General features: G+C 30.9%; 1 protein-coding gene and 1 long non-coding RNA gene across 3 annotated transcripts; one reads left to right on the top strand and one right to left on the bottom strand.

The window, feature by feature from the left end:
* Positions 1 to 222: 222 nt before the first annotated feature.
* Positions 223 to 826, top strand: LOC145322896 (uncharacterized). Its single transcript, XR_013880835.1, has 2 exons — positions 223 to 289; positions 522 to 826. It is a non-coding gene; the product is annotated as an uncharacterized LOC145322896 (long non-coding RNA).
* Positions 827 to 1,424: 598 nt separating this feature from the next.
* On the bottom strand, positions 1,425 to 14,491 carry LOC145322895 (uncharacterized). 2 transcript variants are annotated; one of them, XR_013880834.1, is made up of 8 exons: positions 13,950 to 14,074; positions 13,189 to 13,284; positions 10,102 to 10,150; positions 9,225 to 9,311; positions 6,734 to 6,823; positions 2,745 to 2,957; positions 2,111 to 2,283; positions 1,425 to 1,676 (listed from the first exon to the last, which is right to left on the bottom strand). XR_013880834.1 is itself a non-coding variant. In XM_080165237.1 (8 exons), the coding sequence occupies exons 1-8, from the start codon at positions 13,961 to 13,963 to the stop codon at positions 1,643 to 1,645; spliced, it is 642 nt and encodes a 213-aa protein (XP_080021363.1). In that variant the 5' UTR covers positions 13,964 to 14,491; the 3' UTR covers positions 1,425 to 1,642. The 2 variants fall into 2 exon arrangements, 1 of the variants encoding a protein (XP_080021363.1); XM_080165237.1 differs by having other exon boundaries at positions 2,225 to 2,283; positions 13,950 to 14,491.
* Positions 14,492 to 15,837: the final 1,346 nt, after the last annotated feature.

Below are 15,837 nucleotides of genomic sequence, written 5' to 3'. Positions count from 1 at the left end.
GGTATGAATGGATAGGACAATTGCCGATAAATTGATGCACAGATTAACCTAAATGTTTAAAACGTTTAAACACTCAACTTATTTAACCAACCAATCAAAATTCAATAAAAGTCTCCAAAGTTGTTAAGCAAACGAATAATACAACTTAAGGGACTATTTGAATAAACAGCCCAATGTCCCCTTTCTCTCAGCTCAATGTATAATGTTGAATATTTGTATATTAGATGTGAAGTTGAAGGAGATATAAAGATTAATCATTACAGTGGAGATGATAATACTAAAATTCTAGGTAGCTGTCTATAGTGCCCTAACAAAATGGGGAAATTGACACTGCATGCTTTTGGCTTACGTGTTCTATTGATGTCAGGAAATACCCCATAATCCATATCTTTTCTAGGTTTTTTCCCACTTCGCTTTCTCTTTCCCTCTACTATGACGTCAATAGAATAGGTAGGTCAAAAGTTGTGACATCCCCATCCCCATCTTCCTATAAGGGCAATAAACACAGCTACAAATTCTAGAGGCTGAATACAGAGAGATGCTGGAGCAACAGAAGTTGGAGATGCAAGGACGAGAACAACCATAAGAAAAATTATGGTCATTTCTGAAGAAATTTGTATATGTATGTATTTCGGGGACGTCCAAGTCTTTTTAAATTATTTCTAGGGGGGTAGAAAAAGGGGTTTGAAAGTTTAAGGGGTGTAAACCCTGTACCCTTGGACGTTTTACATACCAAAAACAAATGTTTTAAATCAAATTTATATCAAAATTTAAGTAAAATGTATTTGTTAAAATTTGTAAATAAAGTAAAAGCTTTAGTGTTGAATTAATTTTTACAACTATTTTCTGTACACAAACTAGGATTTTAACACTCAGAAAAACGATTCTCAACAAAATCAGAAGGAAGGACAAACGACCAAAAACTCTTGTAGACTGGCAGAACTAAATAAGCAGAACCGTAATTTGCAAGTCTAAACAAAATTGTACACAAAAAGTGCATTCCCATATAAACAACACCTGAAATAGTGGATGTAAATATTCATTTATTTCCCCGGTATGATCATTTATATCCCTGGTATTAATTTTAGAAGATTTTTAATTTTTTTTGGAAGATTTTAGAATTTTTATTAATTACTAAAAGAAAGAAAAATAATATCAGGGAAATAAATGAAATTTAAAAACCAAAATTAAACCACATTTTAGCATAAAAATGAGTTTTTGTTTAAATGAGAATGATATTCCGATCCAGTTTTTTGTTTAGGAATGAATATTTTTTACCCTCGTGAATAAATGATGACCTATCGGTCCATCATTTATTCCCTTGGGTAAAAAATATTCATTCCTAAACAAAAAACTGGATAGGAATACCCCATTTATAGACGCATTTAGGGGCGTTGACGCTTTCATAAAAAAATAAAAGAATATTATAATTGCAATTCCTTTATTATGCATAATTACAGACAAGTAAAAACATTAAAACATTGTATCAGAAATAAAACAAAATGTAACAAATAAGACAAAGTTATGAAATTGTTGGAGAAATATCCAAAATTTCCACCAGGATGGAAGGTTAGACATGAATATCCTCCAGGCGGGCCTCCAGGTATTGATGGTCTTCACCCGGAGAAGGCCACCTCCGGGTTTAACAGCTCTTGGTGAAGTCACCTCCGTCGCATCTAAAATTTGAAATGATAGTTTTTCTTTGGTATAAAATTGATTTAGCTTGCTATTGATATTTGTTGAAATTTTTGTTTAACCTTTTCATAAAAGATTTATTTTATAGTTTAAATAAAAATATCTTGTATAGATTTTCTTTGCGAGTTATGAGTTATGACCGTATATAACATTGTATATCTTAAAAACACGAAGGATATGTGTTTTACGCTTATGTTCTTATGTTTAATTTCTTTTGGGGTGGGGTAAACATCCACATTCCCAGGGGTCAGTGAAAAATATCCCCTCATCTCAAAATGTTTTTTTTTACTTTCTTAGTTTGAAACTATAATAGAAAATACTAAAATATATGGTCGACCCCCAACTCCTCCTACTGTACATCCCTATAGTGTCCAGAGAGGTCTCTAGGGGCTCTTATATTATGATAAAAACTTACTGATAATATCTCCAGGTTGAATCACAGCAGAGTCTCTGGGAAGCTCCCCCCCCCCCCCCTCCATCCCTAAAGTGCCCCTAGAGGTCTCTATGGGATGTTATTATAAAAACTTACTGATAATATCTCCAGGTTGAATCACAGCAGAGTCTCTGGGAAACAACCAAGTTACCTCTCTGAAATCATTAAAAGTTAATAATTTTTACAAGAAAATAAGTAAACAAGGATGACAACATTCAATAGTAGATATTGCAAAAAAAATCATTTAATTAGCAAAAATAAATTAAAGAGCAGATGTTCACAAAAAAAGAGATAATATGCAAAAACTCAAAGAAAATCACGAAATCTTTCAAAATAAGGTTTATGTCTGTTTTGAAGCATTGCCGATAAACAGACGGTCAAAACAAAGTATAGACTAGATGTCAATATGTCTTATGTATCTTAATTGCATAAGAAGATCTTCATTAGCAGCCGAGAAAATTACATTTCCCCCATAGTATTGCAGACTGAATTATGTTTGAAATGAGGAAAAGAAGGACAAATTAGAATCAACAATCTAACATGGGCTTTTATTGTGTTTTTCCAAAATATTTTACTCGTGCATTTGCAATATTTCTAATCATTGAAATAAACTTACGGAAGAGGAAGAAACGGGGTTCCAAGCTCCAGTACAGGTGGAGGAATAGAAGGACAGCTTCTGATTCTTCAGTCCGTTGGACAGGTTCTTGCCAGCCTGATCCAGGAACCTTCTGGCCTGGCCGCACAACTGGTTGCCGATGGTGTCGTCACCGTCCAGGTTACCCACGGTCTTCTTGCAGCTGTCCAGACGGTCATCGGCAATCTGGTCCATCTACACACATAATAAGTAAGTAATAGAGTAGCAGCGCTACTAAAATATTTTGATTTAGTTAGAAAACAAAATCTGTGGACTTTTTTTGAATTTTGGTTGGTTCCAAACCATCAGTGTCGAACATATCCAACCAATAATGATCTAAAAAAGGGATAATTTTGTTCATCATAATTGGAATATACATATATTCATGAGCTATTGTCTTATCCCTGAGTTCATATAAGTGTACACTTTTGTTACTATTGCACATATATGTATAATTAATACTGAATGATTAATGCCTTTTTTTAACATATCATGATTAAGATTGGATGCTAGAAACTTTCTACTATTATGCATATCATTGATTCTTAATTATATTTTAAATACTAGAGTAGTACGATGTCTTTTTCTCCATTTGTCTGTCTATAGCCTAAGATCTCTGTAACCGCTGAACCGACATTCTAGTGAATATATATACTAGTCCTGTGGTGGTTTAAAGCCATTTTATTGGGGGGGGGGGGGGAGAAGCCATTAGTATCTTAAGTACCATACTATTTTTTTTGTTTGTCTTTTCATAGTCTAAACGAATGGTACATTAATTTGTGAAGCTTTATATTGGTCCTTCATTTTAGAGAATTTGCCAATACCATTTTCCAAGAAAAAGTAAAAACAACCCCACATTTTTTCTCATAGACTATTTTAGATACATAATTATGAAATTTAGGAAGTGCTTTTGCCTCATAGCTACAACAACTAATAAATATTTATTTATTTCCTAATGATCAATCTCTGCATTCCTGAGATGAAAGAAAGTACTTGAAACTATGAATTAATTGTAACCATTTCTGACATGACAGTTTAGAAAGTTTTTGCAACCAAAAAAAGAAGATAGGACAACCGCCCAAAAAAATATTTTAAAAATATATTTTGCAATTTATATTGTTCTGTGAATAGGTATTTTTTGCATCGTATTATAGACAGATTTCCGTGAATAATATAAAAAAATGATGAAGGCCCGGGCAAGTAAAACTGGTTTTGATTAATGATTTCTAATTTAATGCTTGTGAAAAATTGTCTGTAATACGATGCTTTACATGATTTTTCAGTATGGCTTAAGATTTAATTCCAAAAAAATTTAAATTTTATTAAAATTGTAGCAGCTAATTCTTACTTTAATTTGTCTCGAATTCGCATTACAAGATATGATGTGCAAAAATATATTTGCACGGAGAATTCAAGGGATAAGACATGGAAGTTATATTGATATACTTACGCCACTGTTGCAATAACCCCAAACTTTATGAACCAACGAATAAGATAATTGGATTATAAAACTTTGGGTAATTTTCTGCCGATTTCCCCTCCCTACCTGTTTTTGACAATAATTTTTTTGTACCTAGTAACCCCCTTATTTAAGCCAGTGCAGTTTTTATATACATGTACTCAATTTAGATTTCATCTGTTTTTCTCTAGTTAAATGTTTTTTTTTCATGTATGTTTATTAACATTAATAACTATATAGAATGAGCATTTATAACTGACAACTCTGTATGAATAACCTTGAAGTAGGCCTCATACTCATGCCTACTTTCAGGCCAATGAAAGTGCCTTGTAGGCCTATCTTTTCATACATGTCATCTAGGCCTCACAACTATGCACATTAGGCCGGTGCAATTTTCTTATGTTTAATTGTTGTAGAAAATATATTAAAAAATCAGTTAGGAAGGGGACAATAAGCTGTTATTCCCCAAAGTTTTTAATAACATTTTCTTATTCGTTGGAATAACAACTTTGGGGACTTTTAATGAATTTTGATTGGTTGGTTCATTAAGATTAGTGTCCAAACGTTTCAATCAATAATTGTAATATGTAGAGGATATAATTTTGTGTATCATCAATTAGTAATGTTCTTAGTTTATTGGACAATGTCTTATCCCTTTAGATTCCTGTCATAATGTCATTGTTATGTCGATTATATGTCAGCCATAATGTCATACAAATAGCATACATTAAAAAATTTGATGGTGGCTATTAATAATTGATATTGATAATATGGCAGCTAAGACCGCTTTTATTTAATGTTAAATAGTCGACATGAGACTTTAAAATAGTATTCCAATGATTTGAATGGGTCAATGGTAATTTTTAAAAACGACATATTGTTTAATAAATGCTTTTTAAAAACAAGTATCCTGACATTTTAGAAAACCTTTGCTTTTTTGGCTATGGATAAAATAAAAAATTCACATTTTGGACCAGCCTAATGTAGAAAATGATTTAGGTGCATGACAGTGTGGTGTCAGAGCCATGACAGAGGGAAATATTAATCCTTGTCATCCAAACTAAATTTCTCTTTGCATCCGCGCCAAAAGGATTTTCTTTTCAGGCCTATCTCAAGCAGGGAGGGGGGGGGGACATTGGGCTGTTTATTAAACTAGTTCCCAAAATGGCTAATGGCACTTCCATTGAATTTTGATTGGTTGGTTCATTGAGTGTCCAAAATTGTAATCTGAAGAAAGTGCAAATTTATGTATCAATATTGGGATAATGAATTATATTATCGGCCATTGTCTTATCCCTTTAGATACCTGCATTTTAATCCATGAAAAAAAAGGTTAATGCAAGGACACTTTTTTTGATAGACAAAATAATCATTTTTGGACTGTAATGTTTTGTTTTTCTGCATTAAATATATTACTGTCAATTTTGGAAATTTTAGTAGGATTAAAACATTTTTTTTCATTCGAAGAAAATTTCTTATAATTTAAAAGATTTTTTTGAAAACATTAAATGTTATACTCCCAAATTATTTGTAAAACGTTGAAAGTCCAATTGTCATGGAAATCACTAAAACTTTTTATTATGAATTTATAATTATATAATTTTCGATATATTTAATATTAAAGTATTTCAAAGGCTTAAATTGTTAGGTTTTAGTAACAACTTTTAAAATCTAAATTACATATAAAAACCTACATTTCAACTTTTGTTTTAAAAAAAAACTGGTAAGAAAAAACTTTTTATCTTTGTTGAAAACAAAGGATTTTATAAGAAAATTTCTATCTTAATTAAGTATTGACATGCAAACGTTGAGTCTTTTAAGAGCGTAGCTTTTCTTTAGCCAACACCAAAAATGCCATTTGGAGCAAAATATCTAGATAATGTAGTGTCTAAACTTAACAACCAATCTACAGAAAAGGTATTTTTGTTGGGGATGTATATCAAATTATCGCCTATTGTCTTATCCCTTAAGAACCCTACTCATAGTACTTTTAGATTAATATAACCTTCCTACTAAAAATAGCATAGTTGATTTCTTTGAATGGCTTAACTGATTGACTTTAGAAAGACCCAATGCTAAAAAGTACACCTAGCTACACTAGACTTGATTCATCATACAAAACATATGAGAAAAAGTAGTCTGTCTTTTTGGTTTTTTGATACAGGATAAGACAATGGACGATAAATTGATATACATCCCCAATGATTTTAAACAAAATTACTCCTTCTGTACTTTTGACACTGCTAGATTGGAACCAACCAATCAAAATTCAAAAAAAGTACCGAAGTTTTTAAGACAACAAATAAGATAACAAGGTTATAAAACTTTGGGTACCAGTGTAATGTACGGTTCATTTTCCCCTCCCTCCCTAAATATCTCAAGATTATATTTAAAATAAAACAATCTAAAGAAATATAAAATTCTAAACCCTTTTGCACTGAGAACATGACAAAAAAAGAGTTTCTTTAGGAGAAAAAAAAATTAAATAGATATTAAAATTGAAATATCTTACCAATAGATAGCACTTAGAGTTAGCCTCAGAAGCATCGCAAGTATTAGACCATGTGTTGAAATAATCCTCTTCTACAGGCTTCTTATTAACCTAAATACAATAGAGATATAATATAGAGTAATAATTAGACCATGTGTTGAAATCCTCCTCAACAGGCTTCTTATTAACCTAAATACAATAGAGATATAATATAGAGTAATAATTAGACCATGTGTTGAAATAATCCTCCTCTACAGGCTTCTTATTAACCTAAATATAATAGAGATATAATATAGAGTAATAATTAGACCATGTGTTAAAATAATCCTCCTCTACAGGCTTCTTATTAACCTAAATACAATAGAGATATAATATAGAGTAATAATTAGACCATGTGTTAATACAATAGAGATATAATATAGAGTAATAATTAGAACATGTGTTGAAATAATCCTCTTCTACAGGGTTCTTATTAACCTAAATAGACCACTTTCTGCGGAAATTAAAATGAAAGATTATAAGATCAAAACCTGTTTTGTTCGCCCCGAGGGGACGAAGACCAGTTTTACTATATGATTTTATTTTAATATTCGTGGAAAATTGTCTTTAATTCGATGCTATACATGATTTTTCAGTATGGCTGAGAACCAGTTTTAATCCTGCGGATATTGTTCCGTTTCGAAACCTATTCTGGAAAAACTTTTCAATCTCAGAAAGATTTATAGAAAAAATTAGTATTAAGTTAAAATCTGTCCTCTTTGATGTACTTTAAATTTCGGATTTTTTTCGTTGTCCTGATTTAAGGTCAAACTTTTTGGGATTTACGTAAATCTTTAACATTTTGACATTTTAAACAAAGAAAACTAGGAATTGGTTCAAAAAAAGATCAAAATCAAGATTGTTCCAAAAGCAGTGTTTTATCATTCCCGCATATTGTTTTATCCGTCAGGGTGTTTTATGATGGCCAAATAACACTGAAACTACAAATGAAAATAAAAAAATAAAAGGAAACTTGTGGCCTAAAAAAAAGCATGGGGGAGGGGGGTAAATTGACCCTCAACTTCAACCTTATTTTTTTAAATTTAAATTTTGAGTGTGGGGTATTTAAAGGGGCTATTTCTCTTAGGAAAGTGGAGGTAACCTTCCCCAACATATTTATAAACCCTCCCTGGATCTATTAGAAGATTTTATATTAGGATGGGTTACATTTGCGGAAGGGATAAAACACCATCTGAACTTTCACTTTCTGCCTTATCCTTTTTTTTGTTAAAAAAATGCAATCTCCTTCAAGATAAGTCCTTTTCCAAAAAGATAAATACTTTTGGGGGGATTTTTAAGCTGAACGATTGAATTAGGATAGGGAGTTTGAGAATATTGTACTGTTAATAACACAAGTAACCAAAAACATTTTCAAATTTGTTGGTTTAAAAGATCTAAGTACTTTTTACTAAATTTTGATTGGTCGGCTTGTAAAGATAAGTTTCCGAACATTTCAGTAAATAATTTTAATCTGCAGAAGAGGTAGTTCCTGTTTATTATCATTTGGGATGTACATCAATTAGTCGTACATTGTCTTATCCCTTTAGATCCCTGAAATTGGTCATACATTATTTCTATCTTAGCACGGATAAGAAGCGGCTATACAATTTCTTTTTTACTGGTTCTTACTAGATATAAATAGTAAAAGCTATTAAATTTAAATTTCACTGTCGTGTAAACAATGAACACACATAAAAAAATATGTCTTCAGATTCATCGTTGAAGTCTCCTAAAATATTTTTGTTTTGTTTATAAGGAAAGTTTGTCTTAAAGTAATAACAGCAAAAGTTTTTGGCTGATTTTGTCAATAAATCACTAAATATGATTTATTTTGTTATATAGCTACTTGATCTTTTATCTATAGACAAATACCTAGAAAATATGTAAAGATAAAAGCGGCTTAAAAAGCTGCTTAAAAGCAGGTGAACCGTCATGATTGTGCTTCATAATAATGGAAATATGAACTAGAAAATCAGAAGTTTAACTTTTATAGCAGCTGAGTAAATCTCATTTCCCCCCGTAGCGTTACGGACTGACAAACTTAGTGAATTATTGAGTATATTTCATACATAAAAATACACTACTCCTGTAAAAAAAATGTATACCTTGCTGGAAAAATGTGTACCTTAGGGTAAAAGTGTACCTTGGGGAAAAATGTTCACCTTTGGGAAAAAATGTGTACCTTAGGGGAAAAATGTGTACCTTGGAAAAAAATGTTCACCTTGGGGAAAAATGTGTACCTTGGAGATAAAATATATACCTTGGAAAAAATTAGGCCTTGGGGAAAAATGTATACCTTAGGATAAAGGTGTACCTTGGGGAAAAATGTGTACCTTAGGAAAAAATTTATATTCTAGGGAAAAGAGTTACCTTAAAGAAAAAAAAAGGTGTACTTTAGGGAAAAAAGGTATACCGGAGAGAAAAAAAGGTGTACCTTGCGGGAAAAATGTATACATTGAGAAAAAAAGTGTACCTTGGGGAAAATAGTTTTAATAAGCTCAGGATCCTTCCTTCTGGTCTTGGCAATAGCATCGGGCAAAGCTCCAATCCATTTAATGTCCTAAAAACATAAAACAAAAACATTATATTAATTAATTTTTTATTGGGGATTCCTAGGACGAAAAAGAACAATATTAAAAACAAAGTATCTTTTTAATAAATCCATGTAAGGACTTTGTTTTAAGCAATTTTAAGATTTTTTATATATGATTTTCTAGGGTGGGGACATTGAACTGTAAATTACACTGGTCCTGGAACTTTTTTTTAGTTTCTTTAAAATTAAAAAAAACAAATGTTCTTTATTTTTTGATAATCAATGATAGTTAAACTTAATTTTTATGGATTTTGGCATCCTTGTTTAATTACACAATTTGATGAAATAATGATATTGCATTTAATTTTTGGTTGGTCTTTTTGAAGTTAGATGATAATGTAAAAATAAAAAGTTTTTAAATCATTAAAAATTAGATTTAAGCTTTAATTTCTTAAAAAAAGAAAAAAAAAATATTTCAGATGCTGTAATTTATAACATTGTTTAAATAAAGAAGGAATATATATTTTGCCTCTAACTTTTCCTACAGTCAAATATGAGACATAATTGAAAGCAACTTCAATTTGGCCAGAGCTCAATAGTCTATAAAATAGCTTCCATCCAAACTCTGAGAGAATATCGTGATGGGGTTGTAGTTGTACAAAGATACAGTGTCAAAACTTTTCCACCAATGATTTTTGAATAAATAATTACTTTATCTTTTTCCTAAAGATTTACGTGTTTGACAGGCGAAAAAGTCAAAGGCAAAATATTTTTACTTTAAGTGTTTCCCCCCCCACCCATATAAAAATATACTTACAGCGCCATCAACAAGGCCCTCAAAAAAGATACCACATTTAAATTGATCCCTGAAAAAAAAAAATATTAATTTCAATATGAAAACAGATTAATAGCATTAAACCATGCCAAGACTTGGAGAACTCAATCGGTTAAGTAGGTATTGAAATATTAGGCGTACTTAGATAGATTTTTCAATAAGGGATCGAAAACGATTAATATCCGCTGGATAAGAACCGGTTCTCAGCCGTAATAAAAATTATGCATAGTATGTTATTACAAACACTTTTCTACAAATATTAAAATAAAAATCATAAGATTAATAATACCAGTTTTTTTAGCTCGGGCCTTTGCTGTCTATAATACGATGCGATAAATAACTAAAATAATTACATCTTTTGTAATTTACATTGAGTTTTAAATAAAAATAAAAAAAAGTATTACGTCTAAAATTTTAAATTTAAAAAATCAGTGACTAGATTACAAAACTGATTTACAATATAAAATTGTTTGCTTACGAGGTTTGCTTTAGCTAGGAAACAGTGATATGTAAATGCAAGATAAATTATTCCTCATCTATTCAAAATACTACAAATGTTGTCTAGAAATGTTTTACGATAATAAATTGTTAGCATACAAAAAGTAGCTATAACTGATATTTACATATGATAAATCTTAAGTTTTACTGTAAGAATCCTATATCTACCATTTGATTTTTTCCTATTTATCTATCCCTATATCTCTAAATATTGCCGTTCAATTTGGTTTATTTTGTCTATTGTGAATGTTAAGTAAATAGTTCTTATAAATAAAACTTTTGTTCTTATGTCGTTTTATTTACTTTTCTCTAATAGGTCCAAATACAACATAATATCAGAAATAAACGAATAGTCAAAAAGGTTGTAGTTATATACTGCATCGTATTATAGACAGCGTTCCGCGGATAATAAAATAAAATATATTAAACCAGTTTAGTTAGCACCGAAGGCCTAGGATAACAAAACTGGTATTAATTTTATGATTTTTATTCTATTATTCATGATTGTAATGCGATGCTGTATATAATTTTTCAGTACGGCTAAGAAATGGATCTAATTTGGAGCTGCTATTTTATCAATATAATTAAAATAAAATGCCTGCTTTAATATTAAACTAGAATTTAATATCATAATTTTATTTTTTTATAGATTTATTTTTAACAAATTTATAGCTAGTAAACATACGTAATTTTTTTCTTCTAATGGTTTTGCGTTTTATTTAAACAAGGATGACAACATCCATAAGAACGAAGCACAAAAAAATCATAGATGGGAATACGTACAGGTAGATTTAAAAGGTTTTTACTAAAATCAAGAATAGATTTATTGGATAAAATAAATATGAAACCTTGTTTTATTTTGTATGATGACGATGGTCAAAGTAAATTATATTAAAGATGCTCATAACAATGGGAAAAATTATTTTGATACTGATATCCCATAAAAGTTTGAAAATTGGATCAAAATAAACAAAGATATTGGGAAATATGTAAAACATATAAAAATAGCCAAAAACCTGATAAAAGGCAGTCTGGCCGCCATGGTTGTTTTCTTAAAACGACAAAAAATTTAATTTTTAAATCCTTAAAAATTTGGAAAATCGGACCATATACACTGAAGATATGGAAAAAAGTGTTAAATATATTTATAAATAGCCTGAAACCTGCCAAAAAGGCAGTCTGGCCGTCATGGTTATTTCCTTTAAAGACGGGAAATTTAATTTTGATATCTACAACTGAAAAAATTTTGAAAATCGAACTATAGACACTGAAGATATGGAGAAAAATGTTGAAAATATAAAAAAAAACAGCCTAAAACCTGCTGAAAAGGCAGTCTGGCCGTCATGGTTGTCTTCTTTAAAAGACGGGAAATTTAATTTTGATATCTATAACTGAAAAAATTTTGAAAATCGGACCATACACTGAAGATATGGAGAAAAATGTGAAAAATATTAAAATAGCCTAAAACCTGCTAAAAAGGCAGTCTGGCCTTCATGATTGTTTCTTTAAACGACAGAAAATTTAATTTTGATATCTGTAACTGAAAAAATTTTGAAAATCGGACCATAAACACTGAAGATATGGAGAAAAATGTGAAAAATATAAAAATAGCCTAAAACCTGCTAAAAATCGGTCCGACCGCAAATGATGTTTTATAGTCAATTGTGCTCCTTAATAATGGGAATGTTGTCAAAAAATTTCAGCATTCTATCTTTTATAGGAGCTGAGTAAATCCCATTTCCCCCATAGCGTTACGGACTGACGGACTGACTGACGGACGGACAAAGTGAATTATAGAGTAGCTTCGCTACTAAAAAAAGACATTAAAGTTTTGATTTGAAGTTAAAAGTACAACAATTATAAAGAATTTTAAAAACAATGTTTATTATGTAATAGAATTTTTTACTCATTAAAAGTCATGCAAAAGTAAACCTTATATAATTAGAATGATAAAAATTTAGTTATGATCAAAGCTACTCTTTCAATAATTGTTATATTTAAGTTTTTGTCTGAAGATTAAGATCTCAATAACTAGTGATTCGGTTCTTTGTTTTTACATAGGACACATGATGATTTAATTTAATTTTCAGATTTTAGTCTTGGTTTTAAGCTATTTTTCTAGCAACCCTTTTGAATACAGAGCCCCTAGATTTAAGGGACGCGTCTGCTTGTATCATACAAAAAAATAAGAACTAAGAATAAGAGGTTGTCATAGTATGGGTCCTAGAGAATAACTTTAAGAATGTAAATTGCAATATCCCTAAAACTATTATTGGACCACAAAAACACCTTATAAAAAGGCATATATTAAAATGCTTTTTTTAGGTTAGATTAAGTACGGGTTAGAATCAAGTGCTATTATCCCACAAAATAAAGCCTCACAAGGATACATTTTCTCATTATGGCTATGATATTAAAACTTGAGTAAGGGGGATGGTCTAAGTGGTCCACAGTTCGGTTCAAGGGATAAACAATGCAGTAATAAAATTTGAACATGGGATTTTTTATTGTGTTTTCCCAAAATTCTACTCATGCATAGCAATATTTCTATATAATGGAAAGAACACTTACTTCTTTGCTCTGCATTCAAATCCATCCCTCCTCTCTCTGGGGCAGAATCTCTCCTGGCCAGATACCAGACCAATAACAGCTACAACAACGAGGTGCCTAAACATATAGTTACGTGATTAAAGTAAAAGAATAGAGGGGGCATTAACTATGTGTAACTCTGCCCACAGGGCGGAGACCATGTCTTGATTTTGAATTGGTTATTACATTTATTACCATCGAGTTTTCAAAGTATATGAGAAAGAAAACTAGAAATGTGGCATATATCAAAATTAATTTATTAGGTATTGAGTTATAGTCGGTAGAAACCAGGGCTCGGCAGCCGTACGTAAGCCACATGTATGTCTCAATAAAATCATCATATTATTTAGAATTCAGATGTTCCTAAACAGACAATCTAATTTTTTGATTTATTTGCACACAAGCGGGTTTTAATTTGAGGCTTAGCGCGGCTGAGACGCGGCTGCCGGGCCCTGCAAGAAACGAATATACTATATAAATATTAAAATTAATACATATTGCACTTTTAAACAAACATAAATTGGTATATGAAGATTAACTATTTGGTGTCCGACTTTTCAGCTAGACAAATATGAAAAAAAAAAGTATTTTCTTGATCTTATTGTACATAACCAAAAGCATGCTTTGATTGTTGGCACTAAGTAAAAAATTATTATTGAATTTGTTAGAAAAAGTTGAATCTGAAGGCCTATAATAAGGCATCCTATAAATATATAAACAAATAAAAAATAAATAAAACTTACTTAGCAGATAACATTGTGTTTCAGATTTGAGACCCAAGTTGGAACTGACAAGATTGGTCGCTTACTCGCTCTTATACATTCTAATCTCAACAAAAGGAGGGCTCCAACAAGGGGAGGTGGGTAGAGATAGATGGTATAGTAGTGAGCATATTTCAGTTTTAACTTGATAAAAGAAGAATGGGGGGGGGGGGGGGGAGGTTATAACTTAAAGAGAAGTGGGCTTGGGGCATGAAAAAGGTGACAAAAAATGCTTCCCGTTCAAAGAATAGATAATTTTTCTTTTATTTAAGCTACAAATTTTGACTTTTTTTTATTTATATAACCACAAAGCTACTCCATAGATTGCTTCTTATACGAAATGATTAAAATTAAAATAATCAACTTATAAGATTGCTTATCAAATCAAAATAAAAATAAACAAACATGAAATCTTTATTTAGATTTCTGATTTTTATTGCTGTCAAATTATACAATAACTGTTGCTACAAGCGGCTGGATTTTTAGCCGCTGTTGCAGAACCATATTAAAGGCTGCCGAGCCCTGACTGCTAGAAAGTCTTTTAAAAAAAACATTTTTACGTAAAATTGAGAAAACCGGAAGAAATGTATAAACTATTGTTGTAACACTAACGTTATAGGGATTTCCAAAAAATAATTATCCTATTAAAGCGTAGGGGGCAGTGGGTACATTGAAAACAGGAAGCAAGGGCACAATGGGCTGTTTATTACACTAGTCCCTTAAGTTTTATAAAAGCATTCTTATATTAGTTGGCTCAACAACTTTGGTGACTTTGGGATTGATTGGTTAATTAGGTTAAGTTAACCACTAGTTATAATCTACAGAAGGGATAAAATTGTGTATTATCATTGGAGATGTGCATCAATTTATCGGCCATTGTCTTATCCCTTTAGACCCCTGTTAGGGCAGTGAGTAGATTGAAATGATGATGGTTACTTAAATTTAGCGGCTATTCTCATAATTTGTATTGTAATGTAGCAACTCTTTGACTGAGGCATGTCCGTACGTCCTACGCCCATTGTCAGGCTAAAATTTTCTTTAGTTTTCCATACTTTAGATAATATTTTAAACCTAGTTTGATGTGACTTAAAAATGACATGTATTGTGTATTATATTAAAGCTACTCAATTCTATTCCAATGACTTCAATACCCCCACTGTAAGGGTATCTTTAAAAAATCGGGTTCTAGATAAGACCCTGAAACTTTTTTAAATATAGGGGAGAAGTAAGGGCTAATTCAGGGTCTGATTTTGTATATGAAGATCTTTTATAGAGTATTTTTTCCCAATCAATATCAATTAAACTTTTTGTAGCGCTATCTTTTTAGGTTTTTTACCCATTCACTTTTTAACTCGCGTACAATATATAAGTCTACTGGGTGTCGGTCATCCTTGTTTAAGGATTCCCCAGGCTAGGGATCTTATCAACCAGTGATCTTAAGGGATAAGACAATGTAAGATAAGTTAATGAGAAACAAAATTAACCCAAATTCAGATTATTGATCGAAAAGTGTCGACATACCTAGTTTGTACAGCCCGATAAAGATTAAACAAAAGTCCCATATTGTAGTTAACAACAAACAAACACACACACACACATACACCCACACTCACAACCTATTACTTTACTGTATAGGTTATATAAATAACAAGGATGACAACATCCATAAAAGCGAAGCACTGAAACGGTAGGACAAACGGACATTAATACTTGTATAGTATCAGAACTGAATAATCATAATATAAATGTATAAGAGTCACAAAATTGTAAGTAGAATTGTTGAAAAACTGCTTAATTCTGGATAATGTTTATGGACATACTAACATTTTTAGGACTTGATTATAGAGTTGCTTTGCTTATTACATTATAC

Source organism: Acartia tonsa, chromosome 6, assembly GCF_053477335.1.
Source record: "Acartia tonsa isolate MP-2025a chromosome 6, ASM5347733v1, whole genome shotgun sequence".
Lineage (NCBI taxonomy): Eukaryota > Metazoa > Arthropoda > Copepoda > Calanoida > Acartiidae > Acartia > Acartia tonsa.
Note: the sequence above shows the minus strand (reverse complement) of the source record. Positions and strands in the feature narration are given on the sequence as shown.

Coding starts and splice junctions, on each gene's coding strand:
- LOC145322895 (XM_080165237.1), bottom strand. Junction 9,312..10,101: donor AGGGCCTTGTTGATGGCGCT/GTAAGTATATTT, acceptor TTATGTTTTTAG/GACATTAAATGGATTGGAGC. Junction 2,958..6,733: donor ACTCTAAGTGCTATCTATTG/GTAAGATATTTC, acceptor TTATGTGTGTAG/ATGGACCAGATTGCCGATGA.